Source organism: Stomoxys calcitrans, chromosome 2, assembly GCF_963082655.1.
Source record: "Stomoxys calcitrans chromosome 2, idStoCalc2.1, whole genome shotgun sequence".
NCBI classification, from domain to species: Eukaryota; Metazoa; Arthropoda; class Insecta; order Diptera; family Muscidae; genus Stomoxys; species Stomoxys calcitrans.
The window spans coordinates 23,989,032-24,011,621 of record NC_081553.1 but is presented as its reverse complement, the minus strand read 5'-3'; the positions used below and the strand labels follow the sequence as shown (position 1 = coordinate 24,011,621).

The window sequence follows — 22,590 nt, the reverse complement described above, 5'->3', positions numbered from 1 at the left end:
TTTATTTTTATAAAGAGATCTGGCGTTTCTGAAAATTAGGGTAAAGCGGAGGGTCCGCCTAGCTTTACTTCTTTGAAATTTGGCGAGTTTCGACAGACGGACGGACGATCAAGAATATATAGACTTTATGTGGTCTTTGACGAATACTTTGAGGTGTTACAAACGGAATGACGAAACTATTATACCCCCATCCTATGGTGTAGGGTATAAAAACAAAGTGCGTATGACGAAGATTTTTAGCAGGTACCATTTTTTTTTTATTTTTATAAAGAGCGTCTATTTGTCGATATACAATTTGACGATAGTGGCAGTGAGTTATGTTTCAAAATACTTTCGTGGTATATGGCATTGTTTTGATTTTTTGTTTGTCGAAGGGAGTGGGTGAGAAGGGGGAGGAGAAGGTTAGTCCCTCTTCCATTAACTAAAGATTTATTTATATTGAACATTCAATTTATTTATAAAGCAATCGTGGCATCGATTCCATTCCAGCTATGATGCCCTGGCCACTGTTTATACGCAACTCTCGTTCGATATGTCTGTGAAATTCAATAAATTTTTCTTCTCCCTCGAAAACGTACGCAACATTCGTGAACCCATTGATGAAATAAAAATAAATATTCCATTTCTAGGAGGTGGTTTCATCAAAGCCCATGATCGTATTCCTAACACAACAAATGAGTCAAGGTTCCTCCAAGTCATTTCAACGTTAAGGGGCATGGGGGTAGGGGGCTGGGGTTTGGGGGGTTGGTTTATTCGTTCTAAATATTATCATAATATTTCACATTATAGTTTCGATTATATGGCCAACTAAATCATTTTATATAGTCCTCTTAATATTTTTTTAATCTGTCCCTTAATCCCAACAAACAAAATAACACTAAAATCGTTTTTGTTTTTTTGTATGACATTTTTTTCTAATGTATTTTTGTTTTCCATTTTCTATTTCTAGGTAAGTTTGTCAGTTATGAACGGCAGCGTAAGTTTCACATGTTTATATTTTTTTTTAATATGAAACAGAATTGGTTTGTGTTATTTTTTTTTTTATTTTTCTCTGGTGCGATAATTAAAAGACTAGACCTCTTAAAAAGCCACAATAAGAGATGCTTATTTTTAATATTTTTATTAGCTGTAGGTATTGGTGGCGTTTTTGTTGTCCTCTGAAGTGTCTTCGCGCATTGTTTATGACGCTTGTTCCCATGTCCATAGCTCTCATAAATTTTTGTCCGTCGGACTTCTATTGCTAGAATGGCGCATGCCACACTGCATGGTTGGCTGATTATTTATGCTTGTGGAAATTGTTATAAATGTCCGATTTTATGAAACTTACATCATCATCGTCATCCTAAGCAGCAAAGTATATGGGTTGCCCAAAAAGTAATTGCGGATTTTTTAAAAGAAAGTAAATGCATTTTTAATAAAACTTAGAATGAACTTTAATCAAATATACTTTTTTTACACTTTTTTTCTAAAGCAAGCTAAAAGTAACAGCTGATAACTGACAGAAGAAAGAATGCAATTACAGAGTCACAAGCTGTGAAAAAATTTGTCAACGCCGACTATATGAAAAATCCGCAATTACTTTTTGGGCAACCCAATAGAATCCGATAGGTAGATAAAAGTGTCAACCATAATAATTAAGGAATTTAAAAGGAATTAATTCCGTGTTATTTTTTTGGTATAAGAAAAATTTCATAGAAAATTGTGTTTTAATAGAAAGTTTTGCAATATTTTGTTTGTTTGAAAAAAAAAAATATTAACAAAATTTTCCCAAAATATCCACATTAGCGAAATAAGTTCGTCATTTTAATTCAATGGCGGTAGAGGCCTCTTAACTGAAAGCCAAAAAACATATTTGGGTTAAAAACATATATTTAAGGCCCCATAAAGTATATATGTTCTTGATCGCCTCGTTGTTCTGTATCGATTAAGTCATGTCCGTCCGTCTGTCCGTCCGTCCGTCTGTCTGTCGAAAGCACGCCAACTTTCGAAGGATTAAAGCTAACCGCTTGAAATTTTGCCCAAATACTTCTTATTGGTGTAGGTCGGTTGGGATTGTATATGGGCCAAATCGGTCCCTGTTTTGATATTGCTCCCATATAAGCCGATCTTGGGTCTTGAAATCTTGTTCTCCTGATTAAAATTCCTGAGCTTCTAGAAGGCGCAATTCTTATCCAATTTGATTGAAATTTTGCTTATGTCGTTTAAGTATTAACTTCCTACAACAAATATGATCTAAATCGGTTGATAACCGATAAACCGATCTTGGATCTTGACTTCTTGAGCCCCTTGAGGGCGCATTTCTCGTCCGATTTGACTGAAATATTGCAGGTGGTGTTTTTGTATCACATCCAACAAATGTGCTAAGTATGGTTAAAATTGGTCCGTAACTTGATATAGCTGTCATATAAACCGATCAGGGATCTTGACTTCTTGAGCCACTAGAAGGCGCAATTCTTATCCGATTTGGCTGAAATTTAGCATGGAATGTTTTGTCATGACTTCCAACAAAAGTGCCAAGTGTGGTTGAAATTGGTCCTTACCTTGATATAAATGTCATTTAAACCGATCAGGGATCTTGACTTCTTGAGCCACTAGAAGGCGCAATTCTTATTCGATTCGGCTGATAACCGATCTCGGATCTTGACTTCTTGAGCCACTAGAGGGCCCAATTCTTTTACGATTCGGCTGAAATTATGCATGTCGTGTTTTGTTATGACTTCTAACAACTATGCTAAGTATGGTTCAAATCGGTCCATAACTTGATATAGCTGTCATATAAACCGATCTTGGGTCTTGACTTCTTGAGCCTATAGAGGGCACAATTCTCGTCCGATTTGGCTGTAATTTTGCACGTGGTGTTTTGGTATCACATCCAACAAATGTGCTAAGTATGATTCAAATCGGTCCATAACCTGATGTAGCTGTCATATAAACCGATCTTGGGTCTTGACTTCTTGAGCCTATAGAGGGCATAATTCTCGTCCGATTTGGCTGTAATTTTGCACGTGGTGTTTTGGTATCACTTCCAATAACTGTGCTAAGTATGATTCAAATCGGTTGATAACCTGGTATAGCTGCCATTTAAACCGATCTAGAGTTTTGACTTCTTGAGGGTCTCGAGGTCTCAATTCCTATCCGATTTGGCTGAAATTTTGCACGACGTGCTACCATATGACTTCCAACAACCGTGCTAAGTACGGTTTAAATCGGTCCATAACCTGATATGGCTGTCATATAAACCGATCTTGGATCTTGACTTCTTGAGCCACAAGAGGGCTCAATTCTTTTACGATTCGGCTGAAATGATGCATGTCGTGTTTTGTAATTACTTCTAACAATTATGCCAAATATGGGTTAAATCGGTCCATAACCTGATATAGCTGCCTTATAAACCGATCTTGCATATACCCTTCTTGAGCCTCTAGAGGGCGCTTTTTTATCATCGGATTTTGTACAACGGCGAACTTCTTTTATCGTTTGTTTGCCTAAAAAGAGATATCGGGAAAAGACCTCGAAAAATGCGATCTATAGTGAAGGGTGTATAAAATTCGGCCCGTCCAAACTTCAGTGTCGCCTCCGGTCTTAAATAGTTCAGCAGGTAAACCGTCAGTTTCTGCTACCTTGTTGTTCTTCAGTCGGGTCACTGCTTCTTGGACCTTATTCTGACTAGGAGGTAAACATTCTATACCATCATCAGGGATTGGTTCTGCGGTATCCTCTTCACCGCCATCGTCGGACACTTGCAGTTGAGTAAGGCGATTATTTCTCCTTGTACTCCTCCCAATACATCCGCCAACGCGTATACTGCACCTGCTCTATAAAGAATGCTGAGATTCCAGGTGCAGATCCGCAAGTCATGGTCCTTTTTTCGTATGCGTGGGTCGTCAACTTTAGGGGAGTCCGTTTTTACTATTCTTTTGTTTGTCAGAGTGATTCTTATGGCTTTCCGGGGGCGGGTTGGAGGACCAGCGGGATTGCACATGTATCCTTCGAATGCTTTATAATCCATTTCTTTTCAAATTTGTTTTTTTTTTTGGCGAATTTTTGTTCTCATAGTTTCTCAGTTTTTATCTGTTACTAAAATTTTGACCATTACTGTATAGCAGCCAAAGTATTTTTCTTTAATGTCGCCTTAAAAATCCCTTTTAATGCCAAATAATGTGTTTTGCTCTATTAGGCTTTGAAATGTTGGAAAGTTCCAATTTTATGTTGTCGGAATTTATCCACCAATATCACCTCAATGTTTCCCAACTATTCCATTTCATTTTGTTTTTCTATATCACTCAAAAAATCACAAAACAAATATATCGATAATATATCTGTGGCATGATATTTTCCCCATTTTCTGTCAATTTAAATTTAGTTAAAATTTGAATGTTAGACAGACAAACAAAACAACAACGCACTGCTATTTGCTTCTTGTCTATTTGTCTATCTTCCCGTCAGCGTCAAATAAGGCATCATGGGTCGTGTCGTGTTGTATTGACATGTAAATTATGCTTCCAACCGCAGATCATGCTACTAATGTTGCCCACGGGCGGCAATGGTCCAAACAAAAAAAAAAAAAAAAAAACGATTGTGCCATTTGAGAGTGACAATTGCAAACAAACAATAATGTTGAGATTTAAAATTTTGGTAGATATTTTAGTTTGTTTGCACGTTTCTTTTTGTTGGTTTTTAAATGTTTTTTTTTCTTTTCTGTTTTGGGGACAAAACTATGCCGTTTCTGTCTAAGGAAGACAAATTTGAAGAGTAGACAACACAAAAACATGATATCATTTGTTGGCTTGCGATTGCTGTATATTTGTTTAGTTAGTACTCATCCGTATGGTATGTAGAAAATAAATACTCTTCTTAAGTACCGGCTATCAAAAGGGGTAAGCTAAAATGCAAAGAAAACTAAAACTCAGATTTTTGCATGCATAATCAAGAACAAAGGCAAAAATCTAAATTTTAGTTTGATGTATTAAGAGGCCATTTAGGTTTTTGATACATAAATCAGGATGGAATTTTAAATTAAAATATTCTATATTAGCTTATTTTGCTTTTTAGCTGCGTTATATTAGACACAATTTTTTTGGACGCAAAAAGTCAACCAGTTTTTTTTCAAGATTTTTGTGCCTATGATTTTATACCATACCTTTAGTTTAAACAATTGGCCTGCCGCCATAAAGGCATTTTTAATGTGAAGGGTAGCTTAAACGAAGTGCTACCAATTTCACACTGGTATATCTGCTAAACTAAAAATTACATCTCCATTATATTTCTTTTATTGACTGTTCATATTGTTTACGAGCCACCAAAAGCATTTGCTTCTAAGTTTATTTAAAGAGAATGTTATTCTTGAAGGATTTTAAGGGTAGTAGTATGACTGCGCTATATTTCACACAATAGTTTTAGTTGGCGAACTCAAACACCTCAAAGTGAACAAAGTGTTTGTGTATCGCACCATAAATCGTTATAAAGATATGGTTGCGTTGCCAAACGCAGAGGTGGGGTCCAACAACAAAAACTCCAGTAAGGAGAGCCAAAATTCGGTCGAAGCCGACTATATAATACCCAAAAAGTAATTGCGGATTTTTCATATAGTCGGCGTTCACAAATTTTTTCACAGCTTGTGACTCTGTAATTGCATTCTTTCTTCTGTCAGTTATCAGCTGTTACTTTTAGATTGCTTTAGAAAAAAAGTGTTAAAAAAGTATATTTGATTAAAGTTCATTCTAAGCTTTATTAAAAATGTATTTACTTTCTTTTACATAATCCGCAATTACTTTTTGGGCAACTCAATACTTCTAAAACGTGGAACCTATGTTGAAATCTAGTCAGTCTTTAATTTTGCATACCTATTGAAATATTGAATAGAACCGTGTAAGATTTTTTTACGATATGACCTAAATTGTGGCTTCTGCAGCCTTAAAAGGCCATAAACGATGAATTGTACAAATGCGAATTATAGCAATATCTGGACCGACTTTGTTGAAATTTAGTACATAAACATGAATAAATAAAGATGGAACCAAAATTGTAGACTTTATAGCCTTAAAAGACCATATCCTACAATATGACAGATATATATGGGAGCTATATCTAATTATAATCTGATTTATATACGATTTTGCACATGTTTTCGGACGCCAAATGAAACATGTTGTTCTAAATTTTGAAAGAACGGACTAAATTTGTTGCTACTGCAGGCTAAAAAAGCCATACCGGATGAAAGATATGAATAAGAGAAAAGTTTTTTTTTTTTTTTAATAAAACAAAAACGGTTGTGAATATCAATGAAATTCTTTATTTCTGTACATTCGATGCCATTATGTATGGAACTCGATTTCTTTTGCATGGCCACCACGGGCACGCTTGTAGAAGTCACGCTGAACCCAATTTTGAGGGTTTTCAAGCATAAATCGGCTGATACTGCTGCAATTTCACGTTCGGTATTCAAACAAAGTTCATCAATTGTCGCTGGTTTGTTGGCATATACCATAGATTAGACAAAGCCCCATAGGAAAAGTCCAACGGATCAAATTGCACAACCGAGGCGGCCAGTCGACTGGACCATTTGGTGAAATAACACATTCTCCAAACTTGGTTCCGAATAAATTGATTGTGACATTGGGTGTGAGGCTTGTGGCACCCTCCTGTTGGAACCACCACCACATCCATATCATCCAATGGGGGCCAAAAACATTCTGTTATCATAAAACGGTAGCGATTCTCATTCAAAGTAACATGCCGGTCTTGATCATCACGTATGAAGTACGGCTCAATGACGCTGCTGGCCCATAAACCGCAACTTTTTCGGGACGCAATGATGACCCATGGAGTATGTGTGGATTGCTGTCTGATCAATAACGCCTATTTTGTTTATTGATGAAGCCATTCAGCCAGAAATGGGCCTTGGACGTAGTGCTCTTAACGTTGAGGCCACTGACTCCGAATTTCGGTAGTAAATTTTAATGATTTCGAAATTATGAAATGACAGACCTTACTGAAAAGAAATGGCAAAAGATATGGCGTCATTTAGTGTCTCTATTTGTCTACTTTCGTAGCGCCCCTTTTGAAAACCCTTTATTTATATATAAAAATTTTTGTTATTCAAATTGTTTGTAATCGAATTGTTGTTATAAAATGGATTTTATCGAAATTTTGTAGTTTTAGAAATTTTTGTTGCCGAAATTTCTTGTATTCGATATTATTTGTTAACGATATTGTTGCCGTCGATATTTTTTAATTGTTAAAAATATTTTCGACGAAAATTGTTGAAATTGATGTTATTTGTTATTTTTTTATTTGTTATCGAAATTATTTGTTTTCGATATTATTTGCTATCGATATTATTTGTTACCGATATTAATGTGTATTGTTTTTATCGAGATGATTTGTTGTCAACGAAAATTGTTGAAATTGATGTTATTTGTTATTGTTTTATTTGTTTTCGATATTAATTGTTATTAATATTAATTGTTATCGATATTAATTATTATCGATATGACTTGTTATCAATATTAATTATTATCGATATTAATTATTATCGATATTAATTGTTATCGATATTAATTGTTGTCGATATTAATTGTTATCGGTATTAATTGTTATCGATATTAATTGTTATCGATATTAATTGTTATCGATATTAATTGTTATCGATATTAATTGTTATCGATATTAATTGTTATCGATATTAATTGTTATCGATATTATTAGTTACCAATATTATTTTATATAGTTTTTATCGATTTTCTTTTTGTTATCGATATGATTTGTTTTCGATATTTTTTGATATCGATATTATTTGTTATCAATATTATTTTCTATCATAATTTTTGATTTTAAAAATTATTTTTACCAAACTTTATTTTGTTATAGTTTTTTTCTATAATTTTCCAGCTATATTATTTCGATTTTAAAACATGAATTCTGCTTTTTTTGTTATCGATCGTTTCTTTTATCAAAATTGGTTTAGTTTTAAATTTTTGTTTTTATTAGAATGTTTTATAGACATTGATATTCAATTGTTTGTTATAGAAAATTTGTTGTATCATCTTGCTTAAGCTACAAGAGTTGTTGTATTGCAACAGATGTTTTGTGTTCTCTTAGTTATGGGAAATTTTTATACCCAGAGCTGGCTAAATATCGATGGAACTACCGATATTTTATTTTTAGTCGAAATATCGATTGATATTTTTCCTATTGATACTATCGGCAAAGTTCAATTTTTTTGCAAAATTGAAAAAGAATGAAAGATTAGACATTTAATTCATCCCATTGCGCCTATAGATGGCGCTATTTTCATCCGATTGGGCAAAAATTTTTTATAATGGTTTTTGACTGTTGATTCTACTGAAATTTTGCGCAGAGCGTATTGTTGTGACTTCCAAATCGGTGTATAGCCTCCCATAGCTCCCATATAATCCAATTTTCTATTTGGGCTATTGAGCGCCTGGATGCCGCAATTGGTATTCGATTTGGTTGAAATTTTGCGCATAGCGTTTTATTATGAGTTCCAACATCCAACATCGGTCTTTAATATAGCTCCCATATATACCGATCTCTCGATTAGTCTTCTACGGCCTTCAGATATTTTGCAGAATTTTGATAAGTACACATACATATGTCCTTCAGCTATTTGTGAACTTTTTTAACAGAATCCTTGGTGGTGGAACTTAGCACATTTTTATTCGTTGTTAGATTATTTAGTTTGAAGCTGAAATTGCAATCTTAAATCAGAACCTTAAGGAAACGTCTGCAACTAGTAACAATACAATTATTACAGAAAAACCAATTTTGGTAACGAAATTGTGTGTTCGATATGTTTCGATATATTTAAAATAATTCAATAATAAAAATCTATATAAAAAACCGAAAACAAAAATTGATCACAAAAGTCGATAACAAATAATCGATCCCAAAAGTCGATAACAACATTCGATCATAAAAGTCGATAAAAAAATCGATCACAAAAGTTTACAACAAAAATCAATATCGACAACAGAAAATGAAGACAACTTCGAACTTCGAAACTTTGTAATAAGTTTTTTTGTTGTCTTCATTTTCTGTTGTCGATATTGATTTTTCTTATTGACTTTTGTGATCGATTTTTGTAATCGACTTTTGTGATCGAATGTTGTTATCGACTTTTAGGATCGATTTTTTGTTATCGACTTTTGTGATCGATTTTTTGTTATCGACTTTTGTGATCGATTTCTTGTTATCGACTTTTGTGATCGATTTTTGTTATCGGTTTTTTATATAGATTTTTATTATTGAATTTTTTTGTAACCGCTTTTGTGCAATTTTTCCGGTGAGCATAATGAATTTATCTGGGTACATGACTTGCAACAGATATGCGCGCTTTTGAAAGCCGCATTAGTTTTTCATAAAATTTGCATAAAAATTTTTCATAAAATTTAATTGATTTTTGGACCAATAATTTTTCAAACCAATGACGGGCACTTTAACATAATTGTTAATTACTTCCGAGCCCATAGGCTTTTGTACGTTCACAATAATCCGCAATAGTAGCTGTGTTTTATTTTAATATTATATTGAAATTATTACAGAAAAGCCAATTTTGTTATCGTAATTGTGTTTTAAATATGTTATCGAAATTTTGTAATAAAACATTTTTTTTGGCTTCATTTTTTGTGATGGAAGTTGATATCGATTATACAAAAATTTTTGTATCAAATTTTGTTATCGATCGACTTTTTGATATCGATTTTTGTTATCGAATTCTTTTTTTTTACCGATTTTTTCGCAATTTTCCAGCGAGCAAAATGAATTTTGCTGTTCGTGCATGAATTTGAACAAATATTTGTGCTTTCGAATGCCGCATTAGTTTTTCGCAAAATTTTCTAACATTTTAATTTATTTTTTGGACCAATAATTTTTTAAACATAGTATTTTAACATAATTGCTCATTATTTCCATGCAATAGCAGATGTGTTTTATTTTAGTACTATGTGGTGTAGTGCAATGAAATTTGTTTGAAAATGCCATCTATCCAGCACAACGAAGTTCTGAATAAATTACCAGTGCAGGCTTATGTAGAACATCTGCCGTCAGGATTGCAATGATATGTTCTTCCACAGCCCACACATGTTTTGCAAATTTTGTTTATAAATTTTAAAATTATTTTGACTTTTTCCCTCGCATAATTTTGACAGGTTGGTAAAGGGAAATCTTATAGACTTGAACTGAAAACTTGTTTGCGTTTTATTTTTGCCCTTCACGGCTTGTCTATCCCGTACTAAAATAAAACACAGCAAGTGTGTCTGTTCTTCCTTTTTTAAGCTATGCATTTCCTGTATGAAAATATTAGAGACATTTTATTCCTTCAATTTTTAAAATTTCTATGTTAACTCATTTTGCTTTTATTCTTGCGCTTACTTTGTTGAATTTTCACAAGAGTTGGTGCTTCTCTGCAAGTCTCTAGAACATGTAAAAATACTCGAATTTATGGTGCCACTTATGCCTTAGTCGCCGTTGGCAGGTCAATCGACCAACCACTTGTTGTCTAATGGCATCATGGTCAGGGACCCTCTTATGGCCCATTGAAGCGTATACGCAGAAACTTACAACACAACAACAATAACCAAAAGATAAGCCACTTATGGATGAATAAATCTACATAACAAGTTGACTAGAAAGGAATCCCAATGTAGTTCTGTGCGGACGTGGAAAGTTGGCAAATTTCAGTTTAATGAACCTAAAAGAACTACTTCACATCAAATTTCACAGAAATTTTGGTGGTATAAGAATTTTAAGAAAATTTGATATGAAATAAGAACTTTAGAAAGGAGGAGATACAAGTTGCCTCCAGTGACTCATGTCTCCGTGGGAGGAAAGAATGTTCCAATTATAGAAAACGCAAAATACCTGGATATTTTGCTGGACCGAAAATTGAACTTCAAATCCAACACTTTGGAAAGGTTAAGAAAGACAACTCTTGCCCTATACACCTGCAAGAGAGCCATTGGCAAAAGTTTGGGTTTAGACCGCGCGTAATGCACAGGGTATAAACTGCAGTTGTCAAACCTATAATGCTATATGGTGTTGTGTTCTGGTGGACGGCGCTTCAAAAGTCCACCTACTGTTCAATAGTCAACCGAAAACAAAGGATGGCTTGTTTGTGCATTACAGCCACACTGAGGACGACACCATATGATGCACTGATTTTACTGCTACATCTAATGCCTCTGGACATTGTGGCTAGACAGTTTGCTGAGACCACTGCCGTCTCTTTGGTCATGTTGCGGTTATGGACACTTTGTTATCCTTGATACAATGTCCGATATTCCAGGCAGTGTGGATTAGACTCTACCTGAGCCGCTTTTTGTCAAAAAGTACTGTACTACTATTCCTAATAGAACCGATTGGAATTACAATATCCCTGGTAATAGAAGTTACATAGACTTCTGTACGGACGGTTTCAAACTAGACGACCAGGTGGGCTTTGGGGTGTACTCTAACTTGTCATATCGATCACTATGTGCATCAAGCGGAGATCCTTGCAATATAGGAAGTGGTGGAATGGGATAACGACGATTGGCATAAATATCTTCGCAGAAAACTTGGCAGGCATTAACTCCCTGGAGAATGTATTGCTGAACACAAAAACCGCCCTCGACTGTCACAGATCGCTCAACGAGATGGCTGAACAGTTCAAAATTCACCTGTTTTGGGTGCCGGGCCCCAGACGGCCATACAGACCATTGAGGCTACATAAGATTTAAATTCTATTCAAGTATCCTTCAAATCTTGCAAATACAAAGGGCAAACTTCTCACTTAAAAATGAGTGCAGTCCGATTCAAGTTTAACCTCAATGATAAGGGGCTTCCTTTTTATAGCCGAGTACGAACGGCGTGCCGCAGTGCTACACCTCTTTGGAAAGAAGTTTTACATGGCAAACTTCTCACTTATCAATGAGTGCAGTCCGGTTCAAATTTAAGCTCAATGATAAGGGGCCTCTTTTTTATAACCGAGTCCGAACGGCGTGCCGCAGTGGTGTCGACCTCTTTGGAGAGAAGTTTTACATGGCATAGTACCTCGCTAGCATTAGGAGGAGATAACCACCGCTGAAAATTTTTCCTGATGGTCTCGCCAGGATTTGAACCCAGGCGTTCAGCGTCATAGGCGGACATGCGTACCTCTGCGCTACGGTGGCCTCCTTCAAATCTTAATTTTGAAAAAATTTTATAGAATATAAAATTTTCTTGAAAATTATTTTTCTGTGTAATTTTTAAGTTTCAGTTTTTTGGATTCTTGTATCTTTTATACCGCTGTTGCCTGAAATTTGTTGTGAACTTTCTTCGCCCACTGTGACATCTGTCACTGGGAAATTAGAAACCGGCAATGTTGCCATACGAAATTCAAGTATTCCCCCATAACAATTTGAACTAAATGTATTTCTCCTATTACATTGTGATGAAATATAAAATGGCTTTCAGAACAAAACCAAAATGTTCGTGCATCTCGTTTTCTAATCGACAATGAATGATTGGTTTCTATTTTATTGGCTAAACTCAATGTGAGGTAATTGCTTATCGACAGGTGGTTTGCTTTGGATGCTGCCGCTATGTTATTCAGTTGTCGCAGTGCCAACAATTCTACTTTTTAGTGCGGCCTTCAACTCGACATTGATTTTACTTGTTAATCATAGTCAATCGACACTTTGGTGGTATTTTTAGTAAAAGTGGCTAAGTGGCAACATATTTTATACGATGAGATGGCAGTGCAGTGCAAAGCAATTGAGGCAACCATCGGTCTATACATCCATCCCATCCATCCTATGAGCAGGCAATTTGTTTTGCAGTATGGAAATTGTAAACGAAAACATGGCATGGCATCCACCATCCAATCATTCAACAGCTACCTCCCAAACCAACTGCTCGCCCTATCCAAAAATTTTGAGTGTGACTAAGATATGTGCGATTCATGCAATTTGAATGCATAAGCGAAATTGTGCCTATGCCTGGATGCATTACCCCCAACCATGGCTGGTGTAATGACTTTCCCTTCCTCACTAAACACGGTCAGCGCTGTTTGAAATGAATAAAATTATTAAATTAATGTCTCATACATGCAGGAGATCAGGTGTGAAATATCTTTTGAAGATTTTGCTGTAGAATAATCCCTAACCCATTCTACACTTTAAGAAAGCGGATTGGGCTTACAAAATGAGTTCTAAGCCTAACTCCTTTTTATACCCTACACCACCACTGCGGTACAGGGTATTATAATGGTGTGCATTTGTTTGCAACGCTAAGAAGGAGAAGAGCTAGACCCATCGTTAAGTATACCGATCGGCTTAGAGTCACTTCCTCAATCGATTTAGCTATGTCCGTCTGTCCATGTATTTTAATCAAGGTACAGGTCGCATTTGCTGTCCGATTTTCATAAAATTTTGCGCAAGTCACTTTTTTTTGCCCAAGGACGAACGCCATTAATTTTGGCAAAAATCGGTTATATATGGCTCCAATATGTATATCCTTCATCCAATATGCCCTTTTAAAGTTGTAGAAGCCACAATCTTGGTCGGATCTTTACCAAATTGAGCATGAAGTGATTTTTTGATTTCTCTATGTGTGCGCAAAATTTCACCAAAATCGGTTCAGGTTTAGATATAGCTCCCATATATATCTTTCATCCGATGTGATCTTTTAAGACTTGTATCCACTCTTTTCGTCCGATCGTTACAAAATTTAACATGAGCTGTTTCGTGTGACCTCGTAATAGGTGTGCTTAATTTCAACAAAATCGGGTCAGACTTCGATATAGCTCCCATATATATCTTTCATTCGATTTGACCTATTAAGGCTGTAGAAGACATAATTTTGATCTGATCTTGTGTTTGGCATGAAGTGTTTTTTAGACATCCCAATACGTTTGCGGAATTTCATCAAAATCTGTTGAGATTTAGATATAGCTCCCATGTTTATCTTTCATCCGATTTGGCCTATTAAGGCTGTAGAAGCCATAATTTTGATCCGTTCTTTTTTTTTAATGTCTCAATATGTGTGCTAAATTTTATCAAAATCGGTGTAGATTTGTATGTAGGTTAGGTCGAAATCTTTTATAAAGTCACTAAGATTTTAAGTCCATGATACCACAGTGGCAACAGACCAAGGCCTCTGGGGGAATCAAACCCATGACCAACGCTCTGGCAATCTAACCACGCCTCCAACTCGGCGACCGGAGTGCTTAGATTTATACACTCATAGAAATATGCTAGTAAAAACATCATAAATGTTTGCTGAAACAGCAAAAAAATGGGACAGCAGTAATTTGTTGCTAAAACAGCAAACAAAGTTCGGCTTGGCCGTATGTTGGATACCCACCACCTCGCGTATATATGTAAGCCATCTTTCGTCATAATCCGGTGAAAAATTCATAATTTATGCCCCCATAGCTGCTATATCGAAATATGGTCCCATTTGGACCAAATACGGCACGGACATTGATTTCGTTAGACAAAATATTCGTCTTTTTGGTAACTATATCCAAATATAGACCGATCTGAACCATATAGAACGCGGGTGTCGGAAAGCCTAACATAAGACACTGTGTCAAATTTCAGCGAAATCGGATTACAAATTTCGGCAAAATAGGACAATAAATGAGATCGGTCTATATGGCAGCTATACTCAAATCTGAACTGATCTGTGCCAAATTGACGAAGGATGTCGAGGGGCCCAACACAACTCACTGTCCCAAATTTCGGTGACATCGGACAATAAATGCGCCTTTTATGGGGCCAAGTCTTTGAATCGAGAGATCGGAATATATGGCAGCTATATCCAAATCTGAACCGATGTAGGCCGACTTGCAGAAGGATGTCGTGGGGCCTAACACAACTTACTCCCGAATTTCGGCAAAATCGGACAATAAATACGCCTTTTATAGGGCCAAGACTTTGAATGGAGAGATCGGTATATATGACAGTTATATCCAAATTTGAACCGATGTGGGCCAACTTGCAGAAGGATGTTGAAGGGCCAGACACAACTCATTGTCCCAAATTTCGGCGAAATTGGACAATAAATGAGCGTTTTATAGGCCCAAAACCTTAAATCAAGAGATCGGTCCATATGACAGCTATATCCAAATCTGAACCGATCTGGGCCAAATTGAAGAAAGATGTTAAGTGGCCTAACACAACAAACTGTCCCAAATTTTGGCGAAATGGAACAATAAATGGGACTTTTATGGGCACAAAACCTTAATCGAGACATCGGTCTATATGACAGCTATATCCAAATCTGAACCGATTTGAGCCAAATTGAAGAAGGATGTCGAAGGGCCTAACAGAACTCACTGGCCCAAATTTTGGCTAAATCGGACAATCAATGCGTCTTTAATGGGCCCAAGATCTCAAAACGAGAGTTTGGAATATATGGTAGTTATATCCCAATCTGGAGCGATATGGGCCAAATTTAAGAAAGATTTCGAAGAGTCTTACAAAATTCCCAAGTTTCAGCAAACTCGAATAATAAATGTGGCTTATATGGGCCTAAGACCCTAAATCCGCGGATCTGTCGATATGGGGGCTATATCAATATATAACCCATCTTCGAACTTAACCTGCCTATGAACAAAAAGAAATCTGTGCAGAATTTCCGCTCAAAATATCTATTTTTAGAGTTTGTAGCGTGATTTCAACAGACAGACGGACGGACATGTCTAGATAGTCTTATATTTTTGCGACGATCAAGAATATCTTTACACTATAGGGTCGGAAATGGATATTTCGATGTGTTGCAAATGGAATGACAAAATTAATATTCCCTTATCCTTCGGTGGTGGGTATAAAAATATGTTTCAATTTGACTTCAAACTTGGTCGCGGAGACACTGATGATGCAGATATCAATAAATCTTGAGAAGAATTTTGAATTTCTTTCTTTTGAATTTAAATTGTCTAACTTAGGTTATCATCGTAGCGCAAAGGTTAGCATGTCCGCTTATGACATTGAGCGCCTGGGTTGCAATCCCGGAGGGACCATCAGAAAAAATTATCAGCGGTGGTTTCCCCTCCTAATGCAACATTTGTGAGAGACCATGCCATGTGAAAAACTGCTCTCCACAGAGGTGTTGCACTGCGCCACGCCGTTCGGACTCGGCTATAAAAAGGAGTTCCCTTATCATTGCGCTTAAACTTGAATCGGAATGCACTCATTGATATATGAGAAGTTTGCCCTGTTCCTTAGTGTAATGCTTATTGGCAAAGTTTGCAATTTGCAACTTAGGTAACCTCTTGTTTCTCTGTGCATCTGACAATATTTTATGGATCTTTAAAGGTATTAAATTCTGCATATTGTGTATGTTGAGATTTACATTTGCCACCAAAGTGTTTGTAGTTTCCTCTCCTTCTTCATCTTCTTGGGTGTGTATGAAACGAGGTCGCAATATACTGCCTCATTATTTAAGGCAGTCAGTGGGGCTTCCTCTCAACGTCAACATCAAAGCCTGATGACCTGATGGTGGCGGCTTCTTCCATATAAAAATCTTCTTTATTTCCATTTGTGTTGTTAGCAACACAACATCTGGCACTGGCGACTTATTTACGACTTCCCCCGTAGCCTTCGATTAAAAATGCGAGAGAAATAAACAAAATTTCGATTGTGATCTTAATTTTTTTTTTTTTTGTATATTTTTGCATTCAACGCGTAAGAGACCGACCGCCTGACCCAAGACTAGCCACATGGCCTTTTTGCTTCAGCATCTTCATCTTTATTATAAACGCCATCATTCGTCTCTTTTTGTCTTTCCCTAATGGCAGACCACCCGCCAGTCAGCCAAAAGAACATGCACATCACTTGCTTTACATGCTAAACTAAATGTCTTATTTTTTTATTTCTCATTTTGTTTTATTATTATACGTTGTGTTTTTTTTTTAATTTCTATATCCAATTTTAAAGTTTTTTTAATGTATTTTTTATGTCTACTTTCAGGTAAGTTCTTGCTACGAAGAAAAGGAAAACGTAAGTGTCTCATATAACCAAATATATACATTTAAATGCTCTGTTGACTATTTAAATCAACGCGCCATTTATTTTAAGTTTATACGAGGGTTGTTCGAAAAGTTTTCGCATTTTTCTAGGTGGGACTACATAGAAAATTTTTGAAAAATTTTGTTACATTTTTTTTTATCAATTTTTTTATACCCACCACCGAAGGATGGAGGTACATAAATTTTGTCATTCCGTTTGCAACACATCGAAATATCCATTTCCGACCCTATAAAGTATATATATTCTTGATCAGCGTTAAAATCTAAGACGATCTAGCCATGTCCGTCCGTCTATCTGTCGAAATCACGATACAGTCTTTAACAAAATAGAGATATTGATCTGAAGTTTTGCACAGATTCTTTTTTTTATGCATAAGCAGGTTAAGTTCGAAGATGGGCTATATCGGACTATATCTAGATATTGCCCCCATATAGACCGATCCTCAGATTTAGGGTCTTAGGCCAATAAATGCCACATTACTATCCGATTTTGTTGAATGGAACAGAGAGTTGTGTTAGACCCCTTGACATTATTCGTCAATTTGGCCCAGATCGATCCAGATTTGGATATAGCTGCCATATAGACCGATCCGCCGATTTGGGGTCTTAGGCCCATAAAAGCCACATTTATTATCCGATTTTGCTGAAATTTGCGACAGATCGGTTCAGATTTGGATATAGCTGTCATATAGACCGATCCTCAGAGTTAGGGACTTAGGCCCATAAATGCCAAATTTTTTATGCGATTTTGTTGAAATTTGGGATAATGAGTTATGTTGAGCCCTTCAACATCCTTCTTCAATTTGGCCCAGATCGGTCCAGATTTGGATATAGCTGTCATATAGACAAATCCTCCGAATTAGGGTCTTAGGCCCATAAGAGCCACATTTATTATCCGATTTTACTGAAATTTGGGACAGTAAGTTGTGTTAGGCCCTTCAACATCCTTCTTCAGTTTGGCTCAGATCGGTTCAGATTTGGATATAGCTGCCATATAGACCGATCTCTCTATTTAAGGTTTGGGCCCATAAAAGCCACATTTATTATCCGATTTTGCTGAAATTTTGGACAGTGAGTTATGTTAAGCCCCTTGACATACTTCTGCAATATGGCAGAAGTCCAGATTTGGGTATAGCTGCCAAATATAATAATCTCTCGGTTTTAGTTTTTGGGGCCATGAAAGGCGCATTTATTGTCCGATGTCGCTGAAATTTGAGACAGTGAGTTGTGTTAGGCTCTTCGACGTCCTTCTTCAATTTGGCCCAGATCGGTACAGATTTGATTATAGCTTCCATATAGACCGATCTCTCAATTTAAATACCGTATGGTATTGAAATGATCACGTTTGGTATCAACTTTTCTCAGGGTGTACCCTATTTTCACCACAGGACCATTGTACACTACCTGTGAAAATTTCAAGACAATCGGTTCTGCCGTTTCCCAGTCTGTACAGAACACTTAGGCCAACAAACAGACATAAATTGATTTTTATATATAAGACTTACTGGCCTGGCGTGCTTCTCTACGCCCTAAAGCATTTTTTAACATTGTCCACATTTTAAAATAATTTGTATTGAGATTTAAATACCCTTCATTAGAACCCCATATTGTCGCGATCGGTCTACATGTCCATTTGGTACATAATTTTTAGCTGGGTTTTGGTTTTTGGCGTGGGGCGCCCACTTGCGGCTTTATTCGGTCTACATATTCGTTAGGAAATGGGGGTTTTGATAGTATGGCGACCCCCAGAACTTAGGACTTACCACTACCCTCCATGGGGTTATACTAAATTCGTCATTCCATTTGAAAACACCTCGAAGTACTCGTCTAAAAGCCCATTAGGTATATATATTCTTGATCGTCATGACATTTTAAGTCGATCTGGCCATGTCCGTCCGTCCGTCAAGCTATGCGCTTGAAATTTTGCACAAATACTTCCTATCAGTGTAGGTTGGTTGGGCTTGTAAATGAGCCATATCGGCCCATGTTTTGATAAAGTTGCCATATAAACCGATCTCGGATCTTGACTTCTTGAGTCACTAGAGAACACAATTCTCATCCGATTTGATTGAAAAATTGCACGTGGTGTTTGGTGTCACTTCCACCAACTGTGCCAAATATAGTTCAAATCGGTTCATAACCTGATATAGCTGCCATATAAACCGATCTTGGATCTTAATTTCTTGACCCTTTAGAAGGCGCAATTCCTATCCGATTTGGCTGAAATTTTGCATGAGGTATTTTGTTAAGACTTCCAACAACTTTGTGTTGTGATAATGCTGCCATATAAACCAATCTTGGGTCTTGACTTCTTGATCCATTAGAGGTCGCAATTCCTATCCGATTTGGCTTAAATTTTCCATGAGGTGTTTTGTTATGACTTTCAATGAATGTGCTAAGTATGGCAAATCGGTCCATAACCTGATGTAGCTGCCATATAAACGGATATGGGATCTTGACTTTTTGAGCCTCAAGAGGGCCCAATTCTCCTCCGATTTGGCAGAAATTTTGTACAACGGCTTCCCTCATGACCTTCAACATACGTGTCTCATATGGTCTGAATCGATCAATAGCTTGATACAGCTCCCATAAAAACCAATCTCCCGGTTTTGCTTTTTGAGCCCCTACAATGCGCAATTCTTATCCGAATGAACTGAATTATTCCACAATAACTTCTACAATGTTTAGCATTCACTTTATTTATGGTCCGAATGGGACTATAACTTGATATAGCTCCTCCTCCTCCGTCCATATTCATTATTTATTGTTTGCCTAAAAAGTGATACCGCGTAAAGAACTCGACAAATGCGATCCATGGTGAAGGGTATATAAGATTTGGCCCGGCCGAACTTATCACGCTCTCACTTTTTTTTTCATTAAGTTCGTACTGTACTCTTGAATACCTTTCATTTGATACCCATATTGTCGCAATCGATAAACATTTCCGTTTGAATGTGTTTTGGGATAGGGCGTTCCCCCAGATTATTTAACCCCAAATTTTTGTACCAATTTCGTGTTTTTGGATTAGCACAAGTGTGCAAACCAAATATCGCTTAAATCGGTGCATCCATCCCGAGATGAATAAAAATTAAGGTAAGGAGGAGGGTCCGCTCCCCCTTCATTTGAGTCCAAAGTGGATTTCAAAGTTGGTCGGCAAATATGTCCATATGAAGGTTACTATGAGAGTGGATCCCTCCAAACACTTGGTCCGTATTGAGGGTAGATCCGCCCCCTAAACACTTGGTCCGTTTTCCAGTCTCAAATACGTTTCATTTGAGTCCCATAGTGTCATGATTGTTCTATAAATCCATGTGGGGAGATTTGGCCTCCACCCCACCACCAAGTTGGACACCGATTTTTGTTTTTAGGTAACTTCAATCGCCCCACCCATATACAAGATTTGGCGTTTTTGAAAATCAGGATAAGTGGGAAGACCCTCCAGTCAAATTTTATGTTTAGAGTAAATTTTCAGATTTTTTTTCACAAATTTTGTAAAATTTTTAGAGAAATTTTTTTAAAATTTTTATAATATTGTCAAAAAGATGTGCCGTATCTTCTTTGTGGTATTCTTTTTTCTTACTTTTAGCTCGGCCCTCTTTTTATGACTTTGTCTCCTAGGGCAAATAAAGTGTTGATGGTGCTAAAACATGTGTCAACTGTCTGTCTATCTGCTCTCAAAAATGATGTATTTCCATTTAGAAATTAATCAAATACTAATTGCCCACCGCTGGGCTAAAAGAGGAGGAGAGTTGGCGCGGCTGTTGGGCCTCTAATAACATGTGTCCCCTATAGATACTCTGTCTTGGCTGCCATTAGATATGACTATGTCACCCAACAAAATTGTCAACATGCTGTAGCTCCTGCTGCCCGGTGTGCCTGGTCTGCCCGTGGGTTAGGTTGAATGTTCATTCATAGATCAAGTATTTCAAACGAAACGATGTGTTAAACATCTTCTCTGGTTCTATTCACCCAATTTAGTTGGCATGGCATGGCGTTTGAGCCATCCAATGAATGGGGTTTGTTTCACCTCCTACTCCATTGACCGCTTTCTGCTCACTACATTTTTGGGAAGGGGGTCTCCGATTAGCACTATCGGCACACGCATATGTCATGCTTATGCAAAAGTCTAAGTGCAACACACGCACACACAATTTATGCATTTTGTTGCATTCATCAGATAAATCTGTGTGCGTGTGCTGCGAAAAATTATAAATTAGCTCGGCTGCTGCAGTATGCAGCATCCCCCAGTGCGACATCACGCATTTCGTCGCTGTTACAGCCATGGCCCACAGATGATGAATAATGATCGCCCAATGGTAGATCTGATGGACAGACAAGTTTACTGCCACACTGTACACTGTGTTTGGGGCATTTCCGAATATGCTTGCAAAAAGTCCCATCTATCATATCTGTTTTTTGGTGGTGGTGGCATTATTGTTGGAACATTTGCCATATATTTTCTATGCATTTCGAGTGTGCAGAAATGTAAAAATGTTTCTGCTCCCCTCCGATGATGAGATTCATATGTTTTTCTTGGTAATATCAACGCGTTTTCATTGTATTGTTAATTGGATTTGGGCCAATTACTATTCTCTTGGTGCTTGGTGTAAAACAGCAATCATGGATGAGGACGGCAAAGATTTGGAAATATATGAGGCTTAACTTGTTAGTTGTGTTCCAACAAAATTTAAGTATTGTTCCTTATGGTATTTCAATTTTGAATATAAAAATCAAATTTGGAATTTTATTAATTTTTAAAATCGAGGAAAAATTTTCCATAAAATTCCCATTGAAGAACTGCATTACAATATAGGGTTTCAATCCTAACTGAAAGACACCTCTTCCTGGAAAAGTTTTCCCAATGTAATTTCATTTTGTTGTTGTTGTTGTTCCCAACAACATTGTTTCCTTTTTCTTTAGCAGTTAAGTTCTGATGTAGATTTTTTTTCTTCATAATAATTTTAACCCACTCTCATATCCAAGAAATGCGTACCATATGTTTTCGTTTTTTCCCCATTTTCCTTGCAAAATTATTAAAATTAGCCTTCACTAATGGCACCATATTGATTGAAAGTGACAGAATAGTTCCGTCAAATGTCTAATTAAGCTCTTCAACATTCGCATGGCTGTATACCATCGATCTATCAAGAAAACAGAGTCCAAACCACAAATGTTTCCCATATAGCAAATTCACAACTGCCAACATTGTCAGATTGGGATTTCCGTGGGACCCTCACATATTTCCATATATTTAGACATACGTAGATCTTTTGCCTGCATGCACCACACCCAACCCGCCCCCAACTCAATGTTTGACACCCCCACATTTGAACGGCAGTTTCTTGGCGTTGTTGTCATGAATGAGAGATGCTGTGCCGCGCTTAAATAAATTTCTAGAGCAACCTGTGCCAAAAGTATCTCATGCGTAACAGGTATGCATGTTCATATGTATACGGAAGTACACTGAAAAAAAAAAAACAATATAAGAAAATAAAAAAGAACAAAATATGATAAAATGAAATAAAAAAAGGTAAAAAAAAAAATAAAATAAAATAAAATAAAATAAAATAAAATAA

The 22,590-nt window shown here is 36.6% G+C and overlaps 1 protein-coding gene across 8 annotated transcripts in view; it reads left to right on the top strand.

Moving 5' to 3' along the window:
• The window catches only part of LOC106084154 (polypyrimidine tract-binding protein 2), a 530,939-nt gene that overhangs the window by 109,364 nt on the left and 398,985 nt on the right, over positions 1-22,590 (top strand). For 4 of the 8 annotated variants that reach the window (XM_059363056.1, XM_059363054.1, XM_059363053.1 and 1 more), the window contains exons 3-4: positions 950-976; positions 16,956-16,985. The exons of 2 other annotated variants lie outside the window; for them this stretch is intronic. In XM_059363056.1, the coding sequence (XP_059219039.1) occupies positions 950-976; positions 16,956-16,985 (57 nt within the window). The remainder of the gene's footprint in view (positions 1-949; positions 977-16,955; positions 16,986-22,590) is intronic. 2 more of the 8 variants (XM_059363057.1, XM_059363060.1) reach the window with 1 other exon arrangement.